Below are 19,990 nucleotides of genomic sequence, written 5' to 3'. Positions count from 1 at the left end.
AGGAGGCAGATCCGTCAAGGAGATAGCCTGACTAGATAAAACTGTCGACTCTTACGGACGGAGATTTTGGTTATGTGCTATAGCTTTATCCGAGGGTGGACCCTTGCTCGCAGTAAGTATGCTCGTAGACATAATAGTTATTAGTATCTATATGTTAGACAAACTCGAAGTAGTATTTGTAGAGAAAGGTTAGGTTCGTAGGAGAGACGATTGCTACCTAGAGATGAAGTGTAGCTACTAGGGACATAGAGGGCATAAGATTAAGTCACTTCTCGAATGAACTCAAAATCTCTCTTAGGGGTTAGATTAGCCGCCATCACACTTACTGTGGCCTACATAATTAAGAGATTTTCGCATGGTTAAGGCAGGCCTCGGTTTGCACCACGCATTTCACTTCATGGTCTTAAAGAGCCATCTTTGTATACTAGCATACCTGTACCGCGGAGGAAAGCGAATCGGCACGTCGTTGACAAAAAAAAAGTGAAAGGCAGATAGCAGAAAGACTTCCCGGCGCAGCGAGAAAGCGTATAGGTGATGAACCAAAAAGTGCAAAAGAAAAGGATTCCGACACGGGGAATTGAACCCCGGCCTCCTCGGACCTAGTTGCTTCTTTCGAAGACGGTTTGAGAGCGAGAAATCCTAGCCACTAGACCATATCGGATGTTGTTGAAGCACTTTTCACCAATATCAAATAAGAATCTCACACGCGTGGCTGCCACGATAGCAGAGCGTGGTCAGCAACCAAACACGGGAACTCAAGAAAGCGGCATGGCAATTCATGATCATACGCCCGCCAGCAGGCAACTGAAAAACATCATAATTCCCTAACTAGAGTCTTAATCCTTCTTACCATGAGGATGTTCCTTCTCCGCCTTTCCAGCAGTCTCCTTCTGCAATTCCTCCATGTGACTATCATGATCCTTGACTTCCTGCTTATCCGCGGTGATGCTGGCTTCTCCAGCGCTAGCCAAGTTCTCATTCCATTGCGCTTTTCCCTCCTTTTGTGCTTTCAATTGCTTTTGCTTTTCGGCTTCTAGTTCTTCAGGGGAGCGGTTCTTGTCTTCTTTGATGGAGCGGGGGAAGGAGGTGCTGAAGAGGCGGAGGGTGGGTGTTGGGCCTGAGGTGGGGGATTGGAGGCGTTGGATGCGGGTTGCACGGAAGAGGTGGAGGGTGCGTGAGTACATGTTGGTAGAGAGGCTGTGGTTGTGGTTTTGGTCTGGGAGGAAGTGTTAGGTGGGTGTGGTTTCAAGATGCGCGTTTACATGTGAAGCTTACGCTATAGATTTTGTGACTAGACTTTCAGAGAGTAAATGTGATGGTAGTTTTGGACCGGGTATGTGTAAAGCAGAGAGATGTCTTTTCTAAACTCGAGGAGCTGCAAGGTCTTTAACACATGAAGAGGAGCGACACCACCATGCTCAGTATGACGTATGGTGGGGCTCTAAGAAACCAAGCTGGAACAGCAGCATCCACCTCGGTACGCAGTATTGGCACCATTGATCTGAAAACTGACTTGGAGCAGATTTCAGCGCAGAATGTTTCCAGATGTACAATTTGGTCAAGAAAGTAGCTGTGTGAATAGGATGCAGCATAGGCTAGCATCAGAAGATTTGGATTTGAATTCATTGGAGTGATGGACGCTTCCCAAGCTATCGAAGCTCTGAGGACGACTGGCAGAACCGGAGCCTCATAGGATGGGCCGCTTTTGGAAGAGTATACGAGTGTCATGAGTTTCTCCCTCATCCTCGTCGTATTCAAGTGATATTTCTGGAGAAGATGATCCAACTCCCGACTTCCAACTCCCGGCTTCGGGTCGAGTGAGAAGGCAGTACTCGAAGCAGCATTCAGCGAAGAGCTGTCACTGGCAGGATATTATTTGCAATAGTGTCGAGAAAGACGGTGATCCCGAGGCCCTTTCAATCACCAGTATCCAGCTCAAGATCAAGCTGCACACCATTGCTGACACCATAGTCATCAAGGGTAAGATGATCCTTGAACGGTCTCTCGCCCTGTCTCTTCAACATAATCTCATGTGGTTGGCGACCAATGCGCGCAGCAACCATAGCCTTGAAAGCTTCTACACAGAAAGTCAGCATCCCATCAACACAACACGAAGAGTCCGGATAATCACTTACTAACAGGATCGCTACCCAAGCAAGGAATAGCAGCCTTTGTACCCAAACGATCATTCACATTGACAATAATCATCGGTTCCTGACGGCTCGGCGCGGCAGCAGCTTTCGGTTTCTTCTCCTTGTCCTCCTTCTTCTCTTTGGGCTTATCTTCCTTTCTCTTGTCTTTTCTGTCATCTCTGCCTCTGTCGTCACGTCTAGGCGATCGTCTTCTGTCTCCTCCGTCTCTGTAGCGATCGCGGTCGTCTCGTCTCGGTGATCTGGGGCGATAGCTGTCGCGATTGCCATCGCGTCTGGGCGAGCGATCGCGGAATCTATCTCTATCGTCGCGAGGTGGTGGAGAGCGACGAGGTGCGGCAGCCTCATCGCGGTTGCGGTCGTCAAAGTCGCGGCTGAAGCTGTCGTTTGCGCGCGAGCCTTTGTCTTTCCAGCGGAACCCTCCTGATGATTTTGGTTTGCGCGGGGGTGAGCGCGAGCGACTCCTGTTTCGGGGAGGTGAAGGCGGCATCTTTGTGATGCTGTGATGTGGTTCGTAAGGACGAGGGAAGTTTTGGAAAGTTGGGTAGCTTTGGAGGGGCAGGGTTGTGCTTCGTCATGCGACGCTGGGATGTTTGCGCGAAACAATCACTCTAGCAACTTTTACTACCTAGCAACACACTTTCAATTCAATTCTTGCGATCATCTCTGGAACGGCATGAGGAATACACTTACTGTGAAGAGGCCATCGCCGACTACTGTGCTGTACAAGGTGTCGACGCGCTCAGCAAACAATTCGGTCCCAGCACAAATCCACCGCACCCTCATTGGACTCGTCAGAATACTACTAGGTCTATCTCTTTCATGCATCTTGATCGCAAAAGCCTATACATCAGCAACGCCACGTTGGAAGGGCCACTCAGATTATGCTTCTACCTTCTTACCTTCAAGATTGATTGAAATATCCAATGCATCTGCCTCTTGCATATCCTGGATGTATCTGGCTCCAATCGCCTTGACAATCTTCTCCTTGATCTTCCGGAAAGGCTATACTACTGAATCTCTACTGGTGATCCGCGGAATGGGTGTACAGACCACGACGAGTAGTCCTACGTATCTGAGTACTGCTACCACGAGATTTATCCCTACGAACATGATTCAGGATATCTTCATTCACGAGGCTTTCAAAGGCTTTGAAGTGAGGTTCTATCTTGCCATCGTGGTTGAGGGTGAACATGATGTCGTGGTAGTCTTCCCAGTGAGTTTCTTTCTACGTCTCCATACATCTTTCAATGCTGACAGATGTGACAGAGCATCCTTCCTAGGAGAAAGATTCTGGAAGAGGTTTGGAGGGGTGCAAGATCATGTCTGCATGAGCCCAAATCTTGAGTCATGGCTTCTATCTACTCATCGCCATCTTCCTTGCGCATAAACTTGGGCTTGTATGGGCCCTTTCTCTCCAGATATCTGGCATTCACCACCTCAACTGGCTCCATCCTTTGCTTGCGAGCAATAGGGACGTATGTGCCTACAGGTCTAGGCCAGTCTCCACCATCGAAGAGTCTTGGACTTCTCTCAGCCACGGGAGCTAGCTTCACATCTGCAGGACAGCGCTTGCCTTGTGCAGCGACAATGTCCATCAGACTGCCGGCTAGGATCTCGTCGATCTTTCGCTTGTGCCAGACCTCCCAGATCGAATCCATGATGCCTCCTTTGCCGAACTTGCTGTCTCCGCCGTCCATCTCAGGACGCTTGTTGGTTTCACGGCCGCCGGTTTCGCCTACATAGACCCATTCCATTGCGTCTTCTCTACTCTGGTCGATATCTTCATGATCAGGGAAGATGCAGTCCCAGAGGACCAATGGAGCATCTGTTGCCATCTCGTACTTTGGCCTCGTTGGATACTTCTCCATATCCAACAGATCTGAGATGATCGACGGGGGCTCAAATCCTTGACCAACCAAGAACAAGACAGCGACCAAATGGCGTACTTGATGCCACAAGAAAGCAGAACCGTTCACATCAAACGTGTAGATCTTTGGAATGCTCATATCACCCTGTCCACCCATTTGGTTCTTAGCACCCACACTCTGCGCAAACGCCGGGTGCGAGATGAAGCCAGCAGGCGCCTGACTAACGTCCACCTCCTCAATACCGGCCTTGAAAATCCTCCGCTCAAAATTCGTAATCTGTTTCGCCGGATCCACCTTGCAGAAATTGCGGAAATCGTGAAGGCCCTCATATCGCTTTGCCGCATCTCTCATGGCTTCGATGTCTAGGTATCCTTCTCTCAACGTCTTGCCTGTTGCTGTGGTCATCAGACCTGCATCTCCTGGGACTGGTGCGAAAGCGGGTGAAGTGAAAAAGTATCGGTAGCGACGCTCGCGGCAATTGAATCTGGCGTTGAAGTCGGTAGGAGGAGTGGGACACCAGGCTAGCATCCTGATGTCTTCGGGGAGGACGCGGTTGAGAAGTTGAATGTATGGTAGTTCGTCGCGAATGTGATCCCAAGGCTTCGACTCTGGTTTCTTGTCCTCTTTACTTCCCTGCTCTTTCGCATTGCCCTCTATTCCCTGCATTTTGTCTCCCTGCTCTTCTTCCTGCACTGGTTGTTCCTTGGGCATGGGCTGCAGACTTCGCACTCGGATACCAATGACCTGGCCAAAAGCACTCACACCTCTATCCGTCCTTCCACATTTCGAATAATCCGTTCCTTCCCAATCAATCTCTCCCTCCTTCAATTCCGCCCCTCTAGTCGGGAAAATCAACCTCGTCTTCATAAACGCCTTCCACAACTCCTCCTCAATCGTAGGCAACGGCGTCTTATTTCCAGTATGATGTTCAAACCCATTATACCTCTGCCCCAGATACGCAAACTTCAACGCAATATGTCTGGTGTTATAGCGACTAGCATCGAAAGGTCGATCTTTCTTTTGCTTCTTCTTCGGCGGGAGAGCTGCGGTGACGGAGGGGTCGGTGACGGGCACGATGCGGTTGTTGCGGAGTTGTGTTTCTAGGTCTGTGATGCGTTTGAGTAGTTGGGAAGCGCTCCAGTTGGTGTAGTCTGGTGTTTGTTCTGGCTCTGGGAGGCCCATCTTTTTTCGTCTGGCGCGGCGGGATGTGCCCCGGCGTGTGGTGGTGTATAGAGTGACGGGTTTGAAGGCTGGGAGAGAGGATCGTGAGAAGAGGAAGCTCGCTGTTGAGGTCAGAGACCGGAGGGTCGAGTTCATGCGGTTTCAAGTGTGGCTTGGTGCTTCGGACACTTTTTTTGTGACTTCGAGATTCATGATGCTGCTTGCTTGCGGGGCAGACGTGCCAAGACTGAGCACCTTCGAGCTATCGAAGCTATCGAGCACTCTACGAGTACTCATCGTGTAGGTATTTTGATCGTCGATATCGATTAGTGTAAAGGAAGTTCACGGGTAAAGGAAAAGTTATAGCAGACTGGATAAGATTGTTCATGTCATTAAAGTGTTATTATCTGCAGACCGACTCCGACATAGAGTTCTATGGAGTCGGCCGCGTACTGTATGATGCCACTCTTGTAGCATTTCATTAGAGTTTCTGGCCGTCTTGAGCCTGGACGACTTTCTCACAGTGAACAACCCGTGCTCATGTGAACGTTCTTGATTCGCAACCACCAAAGGCGTGCTTGGAGTCGTAGCGGGAAAGATTTCCTGACTCGGCCGCTGGTTGCTGGCGAGAAAGCCGACTTGCGAAGCCGGCCCTTCTCCCAGCAATTTCCCCATGTCCGAAGACAGCCAGCGCCATTCTGTTGTTTCCTCCAACCTCCTTCTCCTTCTTCCGATCTGAAGGAAATATGTAAAACCAACTATTGGCTTCATCAATAATTGGGAAGGCTAGGATTCAACCAACCCGCGCGGTATCCTTCGGCATGCCGTCACGGCGGAACATCGGTCGGCCATACACGTGCTTGACGTGGCTTTGTTGGGCGATGCCGTCCCGGCTGTGGCTTGTAGAATTTGCATTGGGGCTTCCAGAAAACAGTGATGCATTTTCTTGGGAAAGCAAGCCGCTTATCTCATTCAGGGGCCTGCAACGAGCGACATGCGGCGCGCGATTGTGTTCATCGATGGCATCTGGATTTGGAAAGGGTTGAGTGTTTGCCAGGCGTTTTGGACGAAAGACTGAAGCCACTGCTCCTCTTCCTGCGCCATCTTCATTTGAACCTTGGCCAACTTGGAGCGCTTGATAGTGATGCCCGGCACCACTGATTGTCTTCTCGGATAAATTGTCTTGGTCGGTGTCATGAGGGACATTCTGCGCTCAGAGAAGTAGGAGAATGAGGGAAGTGGTGTATCCTCTGGGGTTCCGGGAGGTGTCATGGCCAGCTCAAGTTTCTCACATTGGCGCATCAAGTCCTGCATTCCCATGTTCAGATCCTCCGCCTTGGGTTCAATGTATTCGTAGTAGTCCGGACCCCATAGTTCGTCTTCCTTGAGGGCATCACGAAGGGAACGGAGGAAGAAGTCGAATGAGGGAAGGGTGGGCCCATCGCCAGGCTCCGGGCCCTTTGCGCATGATAGCAAACATGCCGCGGCCATTAGGCGGATCTGAAACTCGGCATCCAAGGCGTGCTGGACTACACACGCAGGACAGTTCTTGCTGAGACACCAGTCTTCGTCATCGGCCAGGAATGATGTGAGCCAAACAAACGCGTTGCGTCCCTTGTTCCTGAAAGCGAATTCGATGTCCTCCGGTTTGGTAGCCTTGGTGAACTTCTGGGCGACCCTTGTTGTATGATCATGTAGTGCTACAACAGGTGCGAGCAGAGCATGGAGTATATCTCTCATGAGGATCCAGGCTTGTTGGTCCTCTGTGACATCTGTTTCGTGATCCTTGCAGAAGTCGTTGCAGCATTCAACTGAAAGGTGATCACGGAGAATGCTAAAACCCTCCGAGTCTTCCAGCAGAATAGCATCCTGTACTGTGATGAGGAATGGGGTCGTGTTAGGCGACGACAAGCATGATGTTGTGGAAGGCATCTTGTGTGGTGAGTGTGTTGAAACCAAGGGGACACGATAAACATCAAACAGATGAGAGAAACCTTGATAGAGGGAGAACGAGGGCGGCCATCATACATATACCTGGCTGACCGTTTAGCGCCAATACTTAACCTTGGAATCAAAATTAGCTCTTTTGGCTTCATGTGAACATGCTTCAAGGGTTCATGACCTCTTCGTCAGGGCTCTCGTGGCTCTTCACCGGCGGAAATAGTCCTAACGCATGGACACATTGACACATGACCGCGACTCGAGGAAAGCGACTAGTAGCGTTTGCGGACCAACCGTTCAAAGACATTTGTTGCTTTTCGAAAATGTTTCGGAACAGTGATTATCTCGAGCAGTAAACACAATCGCTCGGAGATTGCTTGACAATGAATTCATAGCCAAAGATGCCTTGCTGGCATGCACATTCTCCTTACTCGAGAGCCAACCGGAGCGTACCCCTTCACAGCTTCGCTGCTTCTGGCAATGCCGGAAGACAGTCCTCCGATTGTGGAAGCTGTCTCACCGCGTCTTACCGCCTCGGCTCAAAGACGGTTAAAGCTGGCTCTTCCTCGGCAAACTTCCTGACGAGGTGGCTTCAGAATCTGGCAGACGGTTTCAACTGTGGAGGCAGGCTGGAAGCATCGAGCCTCCATGTCGGCCCGCTCCAAGATGGGCATGGGGAAAAATTCAATGCGAATCTGATACAGTTGTAGCGTTGTTGTTTCCCGTATGAGCAACCGTTTGAAGTCGACGACGTATCTTGCTGTTCATCATCCTATATATTGCCTCTAGCAACCTACCTGGACCCTTCTTTCTGTCTCTTCGGCCGATCAATCTATGTAATGTGCCCCGCATAGTCAAAGAGGTTGGAAGTCCATGTTTGAGGCGCTTGCGACTCGTCTAGACCGGACAAACCTGAGTCCACGAACATAGCCGGCTTTCTGTCTCAGCCTTTACGACTCTTGCTTTGCGGAATAACTACCGGCTGATCTCTTTTGACTTTGCAAGCACCAACACGTGGAGGATGGAGGCCCATGGGGTAAAGTCGACAGGCATGAGGGGATCAACCGTCAGTGAGTCGGATAGGAGACGAAAGGACTACTGGCCGCTGTTAGCGATGGTCCTCCTGCTTACACCGACCATAGTCAACACGATTTGCCGACATCGCCGAGGTTATAATTCCAGTTTCCCGAGTGCAGGTACAATAAATACGAGATATCAGCCGGTCTTCTTATTGCTGTGAACTTTTTCTGCGCCAGCTCCACTGCTTGGAGAGAAAACCGCGCACTCACAAGCGAGAAACTCGAACGTGCTTGCCTTTCGAGATGCCGCGCGGATGAGCTAACTTCATCAGAAGTCCAGATATCGCGCTGGTCCAATTCAGTTCCTCGAAACTTAGGCTCTGCGAAAGGGTTTTGCTCTTCACGGGAAAACCCTGATTGGCAAAAGAACTTGTCGAGGTCTGGTGGACATGCCGAGAAAGCGAACCCTTTCTGAAGATGTGTATGTGCTCTACGACAGTCCTGTCAACCAGCTGCACTTCATGTGTCAGACACGTGCCATGTGTAGTCAGACACCGAGACCCATAGCCTTCTGACAAACAGGGCGAAGGCTGGTTTGCAGCCAGCTAGCACCAGCTTTGACTGTGCCTGAGGCCCTGCGCATTCATATTTGAATTGATGAAGTGGCTGATGAGGCGTGGCTTGTGTATGTATGGCTGGTGGGAGTAAGCCTGCTTGCGTAGCCACCTCGAGACCCAAAACCTAGACCTCATACACCGCGCGGCTTCTGGGTGTCGAAGCAGGTCAGCTTGTTCTCAGGATCGATGGGCAGAAAGTTTGCTCTGGAGGCAAACCGTAGACAGCGGCAGAAGAGCACCGCAGCCGCGGCTCTGAAAGTTGGATGTCCAAACAACTTTCAGGAGATTGTTGGCGGAAGCCCGTTTTCGCACAGACCACTCGTTGATTGTGCGGCGACAGTTCAACGCAGAAGAATGCTGTCGGCAGTGAGAAGAGGCAACAGTGTTGTTGTCTGCGACCAACAATTGGCGCACGAACAGATAGTAGTAATCTCTGTCTGCACTCGAGTCGGATGCCTGCGTTTTGACAAGCAAATGATCTGCAGGTTCTCCATGGGGATGGATTGCGCGATGAAACTGCACTGGATCCCCTCAGACTGAGCCAGATCACCTTCCTTACCGCCGCTAGGATATGAACTAACCTTAAGGTAGGATTATAGATAGGTGGGAGCCGACAGGTTTTTTCTATTTCTACGAGCTCGATCTGTCCCTGTTGTTCTTCCTTCGCGTCGGACTGTTTTTCGAATTTCCTTTCTGTAGTCACTCGCTCACTCGCTCGTTGCTCTTGTTTGAGGAAGCTGCAACCACCCCTTGCCTCGTGTTTGTCTTTGTGTCCAAACAACGGCATCGATTAACCTTCGAAAATTCTTCTTATCAGACATACAACCTTCTGTCTACTCTGCTTGATTCTTTTTTGTGCAGCAGCAACATTTTCATCAAAATGCGTTCTTCTCTCAGTGTTGCGTGCGGCATCGCTTTCGCCGCACTCGCCTCTGCCATTCCCACGATCTCGGTCAAGGGAAGCAAATTCTTCACCAGCGATGGCAACCAGTACTTCGTCAGAGGTGAGTGATTTCGATTCAGTAATCGATTATGGTGTACTAACATTCAATGCAGGTATTGCTTACCAGCTCGTGCCTGAGGATCCTCTCATCGACAACAACCAGTGTCAATTGGATGCATCGCTCATGAAGACTCTGGGTGCTAACGCCATCCGCGTCTACCACGTGGACCCGGATGCCGATCACCAAGACTGCATGAAGACTTTCGCAGACGCCGGGATTTATCTGTTTGTTGACTTGGACACTTTCAACACTCAGATTGAGCAAACTTCTCCCCACTGGAACGAATCCCAGTACGATGCTTTTGCCAAGGTTATGGATGAGTTCCAGCAGTTCGACAACACTGCCGGTTTCTTTGTCGGCAACGAGGTCCTCACCACTGGAAACGGCTCAGTCGCTGCCCCTTATGTCAAGGCTGCCGCTCGTGACATGAAGGCCTACCGCAACAGCAAGAACTACCGTAACATCCCCGTTGGCTACTCTGCTGCCGATATTTCGAGTCTTCGTCCCAACCTCCAGAACTACCTTGCTTGCGGTACCAACGCCTCTGAGGCTCTTGACTTTTTCTCTCTTAACGCATATGAATGGTGTGGAGAATCTTCATACCAGGTGTCTGGTTACGAGCAGTTGACCCAGAACATTACCGAGTACAACATCCCCATCTTCTTCTCCGAGGTTGGCTGCAACACTCCCAAGCCCAGAACCTTCGACGACCAAGCCGCCATCTTCGGCTCTGAGATGTCCCAGTACTGGAGCGGTGTTATGATCTACGAATGGATTGAGGAGTCTAACAACTACGGACTGATTCGTGAGTTATCCCATATGAGAGCTTTGTGATGGGTTGTTCTTTATGTTTTGGCCAATCCTGTCGAAATCGCCGTCTGGCGTGCGTGTTGAGCCAAACGCCATCCAGAGAAGGCAATTCACTGGGTTGAGCTCACGCAAAGGCAGCTCATAGCACTGCTGCCAATAACGATGATCAAGAACCATACTAATCTTGCTTCCTAGAATACGGCCCCAAGACTGACCCTACCGCCACCAACGCTCCTGATGGCTACACTCGCACTGGCACCCCCACGCCTATCTCGCCAGACTTTCAGAATCTTTCCAACCACTGGAAGACTCTTACTCCCTCTGGTGTCTCGGAATCCGCGTACTCTCCCTCGAACTCTGCCCCTGAGTGCCCTGCATACACCTCCATGGCATGGGAGGTCAGCGGTAACGTCGCTCTTCCCACTATCGGCCAGACCTTTGATGCCCAAGCTACTAGCTCTGTCCCTGCATCTGCCACTTCGGGCGCAACTGGAACTCGTGCAAGCAGCAGCGGTAGCCGTAGCACTGGCTCCTCCACTGGCACTGGAGCCGCCGCTTCAGCCAGCCAAACTGGTATGGCTAGCCCGAGCAGACAGATTGCTGGTATGAGCGTCGGTCTCGTCACTGTCATGCTTGGTTTCATCTGGTGGTTGTAAATGGTATGATCAATCTTCACCGATCTCTAATGCACTTGCATTCTGAAGGATAGACCTCTTCACGGACGACCAGGAAGCAATGTCCTGTGTGTCACGTCTTTCTTACGAAAACTTTATAATTTGTATTCTACTTCTTTACGGAGCTCAGTCTGTTGTTAATTCATTCTGTGATGACCAGTAAAGTGCCTGATGTAGGCTTCTTCAAGCACGCAATGATTCGATGAGACTTGGGGGGTGCGACTGGGTGATCACAGAGCCAGGGTCACCCCATACTCATCCGTATTTTACCATATCTGACACGATACGAGTAGAAAGAGCGAACATGCGAGTGGTCAGTTTATTTACCGGATGTACTTTGCTATGATGCGTGGGACTTGTCGTGGTCAGACTGATTTTGGGTCGATTGTCAGGATCATATGAGAACTTGTCGCTGAACGCTCAATTGTGATTGGGTCTACCCATCCGCAAACCATCAACTAACCTTTCTCATAAACCATATAATTCAGATCGGATGTTGACAATATCATTGATTCCACTTCACAAATTACATAATCATACAAGGTGGCGGCTCCGACCTGCCACCCTGCTCCGTCGTCGTCGCCACAGCAGTCTTGACAATATCCTCCCAAACCTGGGCACACAACTCCCCCGTCACAGCACTACACTCACAATACCTATCACACCTCATCTCCGCCGCCACCCTAACCCCCTCCTGCGGAAACACCATGCCCTCCTCCCCATCGTCATTTCTCAAATCCCTCTTCAACCCCAACACAACCACTGGAATACTTTCATCATAATTGAAGTGGGTCTCGACTATATGTTTCCATTTCGTGGATAAAGAGGTCAGAGATTCTCGCGAGGGGATTGAAAAACAGAGAAGGATTAGAGAGGGCCGGAGGAGGGTGTAGGTTGTGGGTGAGGAGGTGTCGGAGAATTCTAGGCGGATGGGCCGGGTGCGGCTGCGGAGGTCGAAGGTGAAGGGTTGATCGAGGTCTCGTAGTATAGGGAGGGAGGAGGTTGTGTTGTTTGGTCCTAGAGCTAGGCGGCTTGAGAAAGTTGTCAGGTCATGGTCATAGGCATAAATGGTGTCACGGATATGGGTGATGATTTGTTTGCCATTGAGAAGTGGGAGATGGCAATTGTTAAGACGGGAAGAGTGGAACAGAAATTACAAGCAAAGTGATGTCAAATCAATAAGGAATGTATCATAAGGCATAATTGTACATACGAAAGGAAGGTGGTCTTGCCCACTTCGGCATCACCCAATAGCAATATGCTCACTTCTTGAGCTTCCATCAAGGCAATCTGTGAAGCAGCAAAGCTTGAGTAAGAAGCAAAGCTACAACAAGGCAGACGAGGCAAGGAGTGACAGACGAAACGAAGCACGCGAGATAGTGAGACAGATGGTGCCTGGTCGCACTCCTGCCTCGGAAGGCTGCAGGCATGCGGCCGCCGGCGGTCAAAGCTTTCCATCACGCAAAAGTTGGGGTTAGGAACTCTCGAACTCTATCCTGACATCCCACCATGACGAAGTCAGACTTTTTCCTCATCCCCTCATCCCTCTACGGCGCACCCTCGACCACTCTCGCAGTGCCGACAAACACCCTCACCTTCTCGGAAGTGTGACTCAATCCGCAGAACCACGCAGCTTTCCCCAGATCAGGAACGCCGAAGAAAAAAAGCTGGAGAAGGAAAATCCAAAGCCTCAAAGGAGCTCGAACTTTGTCAATAACGCCGGCCGGAAGCCCTCCTACATTCTTACAAAGAAGCCTATACCGAATCTTACTCGCAACACTCTCGCAACATCATGGTACGCAATCTAGTCGTCCTGGGCGGTAACTCGCACCCCGACCTGACCGACACCATCTGCAACCACCTTGGTGTTCCTCCTTCCAAAATCTTGCTGAGCAAGTTTGCTGTCGGAGAGACTCGCGTCGAGGTCATGGACTCTGTTAGAGGCAAAGACGTCTTCATCATCCAGTCGGGCGGCGGCAAGGTCAACGACCACCTCATGGAACTCCTCATCACTATCTCGGCCTGCAAAACTGCTTCCGCAAAGCGCGTCACTGCCGTCCTTCCCCTCTTCCCCTACTCAAGACAAAGCGACATCCCATACAACAAGACTGGCGCCCCTCTTGCCAAGGCCCCTACTCAACTCAACCGCAATGGCAACTACACCTTTGACAGCAGGCCCACAACCCCCCTGCCCGGTCAAGCAGAAAGTGCTGGAATGAAGGGCGGCCCGGAAAACTTGCACAAGAAGCTGATGGACATGCAACTGCGTGACCAACAAGCCAACGGAGACAGCCAGGGCAGCCCTGTCAAGATGCCCCGTCGCTCGACCATCGAGTCAGTCACCTCCGAGAAGTCCGACTATTTCGACGACAACACCCTCACACCCACCGTGACCAATGGTAGCGCCAACGGTGACAAGCCTGTCGCCAAGTTCCACAAGGCCCCTCCTCACTTCGAGCCGCAAAGAGGTTACAAGCAGTGGGTTGCGCAAGCTGGTACGCTTGTCGCAGACCTCTTGACTTGCGCCGGTGCCGACCACATCATCACAATGGACCTTCACGACCCTCAATACCAAGGTTTCTTTGACATCCCCGTCGACAACTTGTACGGCAAGCACCTCTTGCGCAAGTACATCCAATTCCATATTCCTAACTATCAAAATGCCGTCATCGTCAGTCCGGATGCTGGCGGTGCCAAGCGTGCAACTGCCATTGCCGATGCTCTGGGTATGCCCTTTGCACTCATTCACAAGGTAAGACTCGTAAACGTAAAGAAGCCCAAGGAGCGGGTTTGACGACATTGCAGGAACGTCGCCCGACACAAATCACCGACCGCCAAAATGCGACAATGATGCTGGTAGGTGATGTTGCTGACCGTACTGCTATCCTTGTCGATGATCTTGCCGACACTTCCAACACCATCACTCGCGCAGCCAAACTCTTGAAGAAAGAGGGCGCCAACAAGGTTATCGCCCTCGTCACCCACGGCGTGCTCAGTGGAGATGCCATCGACCGCATCAATGCCAGCGCCATCGACAAGGTTGTCGTTACCAACAGTGTCGACCAGGAGGAGAACAAGAAGCGTTGCCAAAAGCTGGAAGTCCTCGAAGTAGGAAACGTCTTCGCAGAGGTAAGTTGGGTTGCGCCTTCTCGAGTGGTCATACGTGACATTGCGCCGCGGGGACAATCCATTGACAACCATTCTAGGCCATCAGAAGAGTCCACCACGGAGAGAGTATCAGCGTTCTATTCCACGATTAGGTGGTTGCTAAAAATGTTGCTTGATCTTGCTGGCGTTTCGGGGCATATTGCTGGTTGGCAAAGCATAGAAGGGGTTACTTCCGCGAGGACATCGCTGCGATATACGAACAGAGAGCAATTTCAAAATGGCTATCAACGCCGCTCCGTCTTGGGTTTAGATCTCCCCGACGCCATTTCGCGCCATGTCGACAACAGCATGGCTATTGATTTCCACCATCGATTCTCAAAGGCAGACCCTCATCCTGTTGAAAAACAATCAAAAGCTAAGTATGGCGTCGCCCATCGCGACATCACCTTTCTGGTGTATCACCGCCATGATGTGCTTTTTCCCTAAAGCGCGCAACACTGTCGGATGTCTGATACTTAATCATGCCGAGTCATTTGCGTTGTTCCATTACATCCAATCAGCATGCAGTTGTATACCGCCACTCGTGAACTCCTCGTTCTTGTTGTGGCTCGACCATCACCGCACCACCTATATCGTGCGACAGATCACGTCGAAGTTAACAAAGGGTACGAACTTGCAACAAAATTGAGCTCGCAGCCTTCTGAGATATCCTTTCACATGGCTGTCAAAGTGCATGATGCTTTTAGTATTTGGATGCATGTGTGCTGAGAGCATCTCAACATGCCCTCTTATGTCGGTCGTATCAACATCAATAACATGATGCATTCGGACGGTAAGGTATTAGGGCTTACCTGAAAGCAGGAGGGCGAATCTGGTGCCATTCACTTACGAATATATATCTATGCTGTTGGTAGCTTGGGAGTCAGAAAAAGGAATTGATCGAAGCGACATTTTGGTATGGCATATGTAGCATCTTTATTAATTTCAGATTCTGCTTTGACTCTCGCTTTTGGTTGTAAGCGAAAGCTACTGTTGCTATGGTGCGCTTGGTGTCCAAGCTGTGGTGGTGATTCTCCGGTGGTGATTCTGGTTGCTACGTGATCCCAAAATCCCGAATCATCTCGCGTGTATATAGACTCTCAAATCCTCGCCCCTCCTCTCTCCCTCTTCTAATCGCAACTTTTGTTTTGGTATGGTCGTTTGTTCCACAACAACTTTTCTCCTGATCCTAACCTTGGCAGTAATTACTGTTTTCAAGTACATACCAAAGCGCATCAACAAGTCCACGACTACAACTTTTTCACAAGCTCCAAAATCATCACAACAAACAAAGCGCAACGCGTTTTCTCACCTCGAACAAAACTCAATTGAATCATAGATTCACATAAGGTATGCGCTTTCTTTGTTCTCTCTTCACTGTCCTCTCCTTCACTGGCTGGATTTATATTCTCGATGGTCGCGTCCAGCCAATCACAGCTTCATGTGGCGTTTTGACAAAGCATTGACGCTGGCCTCGGCGCGCGCTGTCAAACAAATATTCTCCCTTGCTTGCGCTTTCAATTCGCTGACTTGTCCGATTATTGATAGCCAACACCTTCTCACCATGCCTCGCGTCTCAAAGACAAAGGCGTCTGGCGACGCAACACCAGCGCGCGCAACCCGCAGCAACGTCCGCGCCGGCAGCGTAGAACTCGAGCCACCAGTCGAGGCCCCGACGCCCAGACGCACCGGCCTGAGATCCACGTCGCGTTCAAAGACGCCGGAGTCCAAGCCTTCGTCGTTCGAGAAGCCCGTCGACCGACTTCCTGCTCTTGCCGAGGAAGAGGAGAAGCAACCAACACCTCGTGTTGCCCGATCAAAGCCCGCCAAAGTTGCATCCATCGCCGACGCACCTCGTGCCGTCACGGAAGAGGAGAAGCAACCATCAACTCGCGCATCTCGCGCAACTCGCGCAACTCGCACCACCCGCACACCTCGCGTCGCCCTACCAAAGCCTGCCGACGTCGCGCCCATCGCCGACGCATCTCCATACGTCACACCTCAAGGCTACCGTCACATTGCTTCGACGTACAACAACTCTGTTCACTCTTCGCCCACCGTCAAGCAAAGCATCGAAGAACCAATCGTCATCGAGGACTCCGTCGCCATCTTCCAGGACGATCCCATCGAGGTGGAACAAGAAGAAGCTGTCCAGGCACAGATTGCCAACGAAGAGGCCGAAGAAGAAGAAGAAGCTGTCCAGGCACAATTTGCCGATGAGACAGCCCACGCTGGTTTGTCACACTCTCATCAAACTCCCCCTTCTGCAAAGTCCTTGAAGAGACCCGGCTCGAGTCTTGTTGGTCGCGAGTCCGCAAAGAGACCACAACTCCAGCGCGTCTCCTCCAACAAAGCCAGCCCGTCCATCCATTCGCTCGACAAGAGTGTGCTTCACAGTCCGCTGGCCACAATCTCTGTTAACGCTGTGTCATCTCCCATCTCACCATTTGATTATGCCAAGGCCCTGTACACTCCTTCACCACGCGTCTCACGTACATTGCCATCACCTTCTTTGTCTATCATGGACCAAGTTCTCCGCTCTGACGCTGTCTTCGAAGAGCTAACCGATTCTCAACAAACAGCGCTCCTCAAGGAAATGCGCAGAGAGATTCAGCGCTTGCGCGAAGTCGAAACCCGCTACCTTGCTACTTCCAAGCAGTCTCAGTCTTCGACCATATCTTCTCCTCAGCGCTCCATTCGTCAAAGTTCATCGCCAGAGGTTCCTCGCACCGTCGGCCGCCAATTTGACTTGCGCTACCACATGAGCGTCCGTCTTCCAGCCGAAGAAGCCCGCAAGGCCGCTGAGGTAGCTGAAGCTGCCACCAACAAGGCTGCCCAGCAAGAAAAACTCGACCAGACTTTGTCGCGCTCAAGTCCTTCGACTACCGATGACAAGCGCAAGAGTAAGACTCCTCAAAGCAAGACTCCCGAGGCCCAGACTCCTCAGAGATCATCACAAACATCAGGACCTGCCGAGACGCCCGCCGCTTCTCCATCATGGGGTCTTACATCCCTCTTCGGCTCGGTCAAGAACATCTTTTCGCACCGTCCCATTCTTTCTCCCACCAAGCGCCTTCCGGAACAGCCGCAAGGGCAACCTCAAGAGCAACAGCAAGAGCATCCCGCACATGTGAGCCAGCAACAGCAATCTACGCCTGCTCGTGCAAAGAAACAAAAACGTGTTCCTTTCTCTTCACAACAGAGCCCTACACCCAAGCCTAGATCACCCGCACCGGCATCACCTGCAACCCCCACTCCTGCCTCTGACGAAGATCCCAATTACGGCCAGACACCCAGAACCACTCGTCGCCCGATTCGTCGACTCGGTTCTCCACTCAAGCGCGACACTCCTTCCAAGCCAAAGGAAGTCAACGCAGACCGCAGGGCTGAACAGCTCGAACAAGCAGCACAGAAGACCGCAGAGCGCAAGCGCATTCAAGAACAAGTCGACAATTTTGAGCAGGAGCGCCGCAGAATTGAAGAAGAGCAGAGAAAGCGTGACATGGAAGAGGTCGCTGCCCAGAAGACTGGTAACAAGAGAAGGGTCAAGGTCGACGCACTCGCAGTCATTCCGAGCAGAGTTCCTGGCGCAAGCACGGGCACCTATGGTCTTGTGGATGGATTCTTCGATTACGACAGCGATAGTGACGAGGTCGAGATGGAGGAGGATCAGATCCGCTTGCTTCCACCGGTGCAAGAGCACCCTGCCAAGAGACAGAGACTTGACGAGAATGTCTTCCAGCCCAAGGCTCCTGCAGTACAGCCACCTGCCATCAGCCCTGTCAAGCAGACAGCAGCACCAGTAGCACCACCCGCTGTTCCCGCAACTCCTACTCCCAACTACTCGCAGCTCACCCAGCAAGCTATCGAGAAGCAGCGTCTTCAGTTCTCTCAGCACAAGCCCAAGCAGCCCTCGCGCCTACGCAATGTCGAGCGTCTCTCGACCGGCAGCACCATTGCCGCTTCTTCGCCTCAGCAGCCCCTGATTGCTCCCCTCGAGGACATTCAGGAAGTCAGCCCTGTCCCTCAGCTGCCCACGACACCCCCTCAAAAGGTTTACAACTGGCCTGCCGGTGTCTCAATGGAGACTCCCGAAACTTGGGCCAGAATTGACCTTCTCTACACACCCGAAATGAGAGCAGCCGATCACGAATACTTCACCAACGGTTTGATCGCTGCCATGGCCAAGGCCGCCTGAATTCTGTCTTGACCGTATGAGCAAGGCAAAACGAGACGAAGACATTCGCAGTCCAGTCGCCAAAAGAAAAGTCAAGGCTCCTCTGGTTTGTAGCTGGTTCATCAAAAACTAGCTCGCCATTGTTGTAGCCAAACTTGAAGACAAGACGGGCTACTCTGGTTTGCAGCTGGTCCATCACAGACTTAGCTCGCCACACACACTTGGTTTGCAGCTGGTTCATCATACTAGCTCGCCATTCATCTGGTTTGCAGCTGGTTCATCCTACTAGCTCGCCATCTCTGGTTCGCAGCTGGTCAATCAAGACTTGGCTCACCAGCACCGTAGCTCGACTCGATGACGAGGCTTGTCTGTTTGTTTCTCTCCTCACGCCGCACTCATACTCAAGTCAAGGAGAACTGTCCATTACACCAATATCGAAGAAGATTACTGTTATTACTGCATTGCGAAAAGGAAAGGGGTTTACTGCATTGAAAGAGGAAAGGGTTCGTTGAGGGAAAGGGATACTTGCATTTTCGATTTTTCTTCCAAAAAGGGGATGATACTTGTTTTCTTTTACTGTTTCGAGTAGGACGAAGGAGGATTGATACTACTTTTTGGTTTTTTGTTGTTGTCTCAAAGCGCTTTCTACTTTCTTTTTCAATACGTTTATGTTGTTGATACCCACTACCCCGAGAAAGAGAGAGATCGAAGAATGAGACCAAGAAGCGCTTTTTTCATACTAGAAGTATAGCGCACAGTCAAGATGATTGAACAAAACACGAGAAAACCACAAAACCATAGCAAGCCTCTAATTTTTCTTCTCGTGACAGTGAATAGGGAGGAGCCATCTCGGTAGAGATTGAAACATTTCTCGACCAGCAGCAGAGCTGCCCTCACCAATATATTGTAATCTAGAAAGAATCTCTTCAACAACATCCGATATGGTCTAGTGGCTAGGATTTCTCGCTCTCAAACCGTCTTCGAAAGAAGCAACTAGGTCCGAGGAGGCCGGGGTTCAATTCCCCGTGTCGGAATCTTCTTTTGCCCTTCTTTTGACCAGCATGCCACATCGAACGCTGGTGGAGGTGTTGCTTGGAAAACCTTTTCGTCTTTTTTTTGGTTGTGATGGATTTTGTTTGTTTGTTCTGATGCACGATCGACTCGCACCAAAGAAGAGCAGAGTTCATCATGAATTGACCCACAAGGCACTGCTCAAGAAAAAAAAGGCAACAAGGTGAAAACAGACAACGAGACAGAAATCAGAAATCTCAATAAAGACTGTCAATGTCTACAAAACCTGTATACATTATCCCCTTCCATTTCAAACAATTGTCTATCATCCTAGGACCAGCCTTTCTAGTCTCCGCTTGTATCTCATATCTCGGATATCGAATTAACGAGTAGTGGTAGCAACGGTCT

General features: G+C 50.9%; 9 protein-coding genes across 9 annotated transcripts; 4 read left to right on the top strand and 5 right to left on the bottom strand.

Annotated features, from left to right (window-relative positions):
• Nucleotides 1-154: 154 nt before the first annotated feature.
• On the bottom strand, nt 155-1,184 carry M438DRAFT_353356 (uncharacterized protein; the record flags this gene model as incomplete). The annotated part of the gene is made up of 4 exons (XM_029906863.1): nt 155-217; nt 327-332; nt 705-712; nt 851-1,184. The coding sequence occupies 4 exons, from the start codon at nt 1,182-1,184 to the stop codon at nt 155-157; spliced, it is 411 nt and encodes a 136-aa protein (XP_029763539.1).
• Nucleotides 1,185-1,916: 732 nt separating this feature from the next.
• On the bottom strand, nt 1,917-2,208 carry M438DRAFT_268666 (ubiquitin-like protein; the record flags this gene model as incomplete). Its single annotated transcript, XM_029900275.1, has 2 exons — nt 1,917-2,077; nt 2,136-2,208. The coding sequence occupies 2 exons, from the start codon at nt 2,206-2,208 to the stop codon at nt 1,917-1,919; spliced, it is 234 nt and encodes a 77-aa protein (XP_029763538.1).
• Nucleotides 2,209-2,785: 577 nt separating this feature from the next.
• Nucleotides 2,786-3,537, top strand: M438DRAFT_343708 (uncharacterized protein). Its single transcript, XM_029905045.1, has 2 exons — nt 2,786-3,366; nt 3,420-3,537. Exons 1-2 carry the CDS (start codon nt 2,827-2,829, stop codon nt 3,495-3,497), a joined length of 618 nt encoding a protein of 205 aa, XP_029763537.1. The 5' UTR covers nt 2,786-2,826; the 3' UTR covers nt 3,498-3,537.
• Nucleotides 3,285-5,361, bottom strand: M438DRAFT_343707 (pseudouridine synthase). The gene has a single exon (XM_029905044.1). The coding sequence runs from the start codon at nt 5,336-5,338 to the stop codon at nt 3,512-3,514; it is 1,827 nt and encodes a 608-aa protein (XP_029763536.1). The 5' UTR covers nt 5,339-5,361; the 3' UTR covers nt 3,285-3,511.
• Nucleotides 5,362-6,053: 692 nt separating this feature from the next.
• M438DRAFT_167166 (uncharacterized protein) lies at nt 6,054-7,294 on the bottom strand. The gene has a single exon (XM_029899093.1). It carries the CDS (start codon nt 7,112-7,114, stop codon nt 6,155-6,157), a length of 960 nt encoding a protein of 319 aa, XP_029763535.1. The 5' UTR covers nt 7,115-7,294; the 3' UTR covers nt 6,054-6,154.
• A 1,845-nt stretch (nt 7,295-9,139) lies between these two features.
• M438DRAFT_403857 (glycoside hydrolase family 72 protein) lies at nt 9,140-11,229 on the top strand (the record flags this gene model as incomplete). Its single annotated transcript, XM_029909683.1, has 3 exons — nt 9,140-9,763; nt 9,816-10,568; nt 10,769-11,229. Exons 1-3 carry the CDS (start codon nt 9,640-9,642, stop codon nt 11,227-11,229), a joined length of 1,338 nt encoding a protein of 445 aa, XP_029763534.1. The 5' UTR covers nt 9,140-9,639.
• A 512-nt stretch (nt 11,230-11,741) lies between these two features.
• Nucleotides 11,742-12,631, bottom strand: M438DRAFT_343705 (P-loop containing nucleoside triphosphate hydrolase protein). Its single transcript, XM_029905043.1, has 2 exons — nt 12,461-12,631; nt 11,742-12,278 (listed from the first exon to the last, which is right to left on the bottom strand). The coding sequence occupies exons 1-2, from the start codon at nt 12,526-12,528 to the stop codon at nt 11,774-11,776; spliced, it is 573 nt and encodes a 190-aa protein (XP_029763533.1). The 5' UTR covers nt 12,529-12,631; the 3' UTR covers nt 11,742-11,773.
• Nucleotides 12,632-13,039: 408 nt separating this feature from the next.
• M438DRAFT_403856 (phosphoribosyl pyrophosphokinase) lies at nt 13,040-14,841 on the top strand (the record flags this gene model as incomplete). Its single annotated transcript, XM_029909682.1, has 2 exons — nt 13,040-13,999; nt 14,053-14,841. 2 exons carry the CDS (start codon nt 13,040-13,042, stop codon nt 14,839-14,841), a joined length of 1,749 nt encoding a protein of 582 aa, XP_029763532.1.
• Nucleotides 14,842-15,506: 665 nt separating this feature from the next.
• On the top strand, nt 15,507-18,924 carry M438DRAFT_167109 (uncharacterized protein). The gene is made up of 3 exons (XM_029899091.1): nt 15,507-15,744; nt 15,943-16,628; nt 16,977-18,924. The coding sequence occupies exons 2-3, from the start codon at nt 15,959-15,961 to the stop codon at nt 18,590-18,592; spliced, it is 2,286 nt and encodes a 761-aa protein (XP_029763531.1). The 5' UTR covers nt 15,507-15,744; nt 15,943-15,958; the 3' UTR covers nt 18,593-18,924.
• The last annotated feature ends 1,066 nt before the right edge of the window (nt 18,925-19,990 follow it).

This window comes from Aureobasidium pullulans (assembly GCF_000721785.1).
Source record: "Aureobasidium pullulans EXF-150 unplaced genomic scaffold scaffold_4, whole genome shotgun sequence".
NCBI lineage: Eukaryota > Fungi > Ascomycota > Dothideomycetes > Dothideales > Saccotheciaceae > Aureobasidium > Aureobasidium pullulans.
Note: the sequence above shows the minus strand (reverse complement) of the source record. Positions and strands in the feature narration are given on the sequence as shown.

Bases quoted from the DNA above. Each gene is read 5' to 3' on its own strand.
- M438DRAFT_343705 (XM_029905043.1), bottom strand. From the start codon at position 12,528: ATGGAAGCTCAAGAAGTGAGCATATTGCTATTGGGTGATGCCGAAGTG. The intron at 12,279-12,460 runs GTATGTACAATT...AACTTTCTCAAG, and splicing joins GGCAAGACCACCTTCCTTTC to CCGCCTAGCTCTAGGACCAA.
- M438DRAFT_343707 (XM_029905044.1), bottom strand. From the start codon at position 5,338: ATGAACTCGACCCTCCGGTCTCTGACCTCAACAGCGAGCTTCCTCTTC.
- M438DRAFT_167109 (XM_029899091.1), top strand. From the start codon at position 15,959: ATGCCTCGCGTCTCAAAGACAAAGGCGTCTGGCGACGCAACACCAGCG. The intron at 16,629-16,976 runs GTTTGTCACACT...CTCAACAAACAG, and splicing joins CGATGAGACAGCCCACGCTG to CGCTCCTCAAGGAAATGCGC.
- M438DRAFT_167166 (XM_029899093.1), bottom strand. From the start codon at position 7,114: ATGCCTTCCACAACATCATGCTTGTCGTCGCCTAACACGACCCCATTC.
- M438DRAFT_343708 (XM_029905045.1), top strand. From the start codon at position 2,827: ATGAGGAATACACTTACTGTGAAGAGGCCATCGCCGACTACTGTGCTG. The intron at 3,367-3,419 runs GTGAGTTTCTTT...CAGATGTGACAG, and splicing joins ATGTCGTGGTAGTCTTCCCA to AGCATCCTTCCTAGGAGAAA.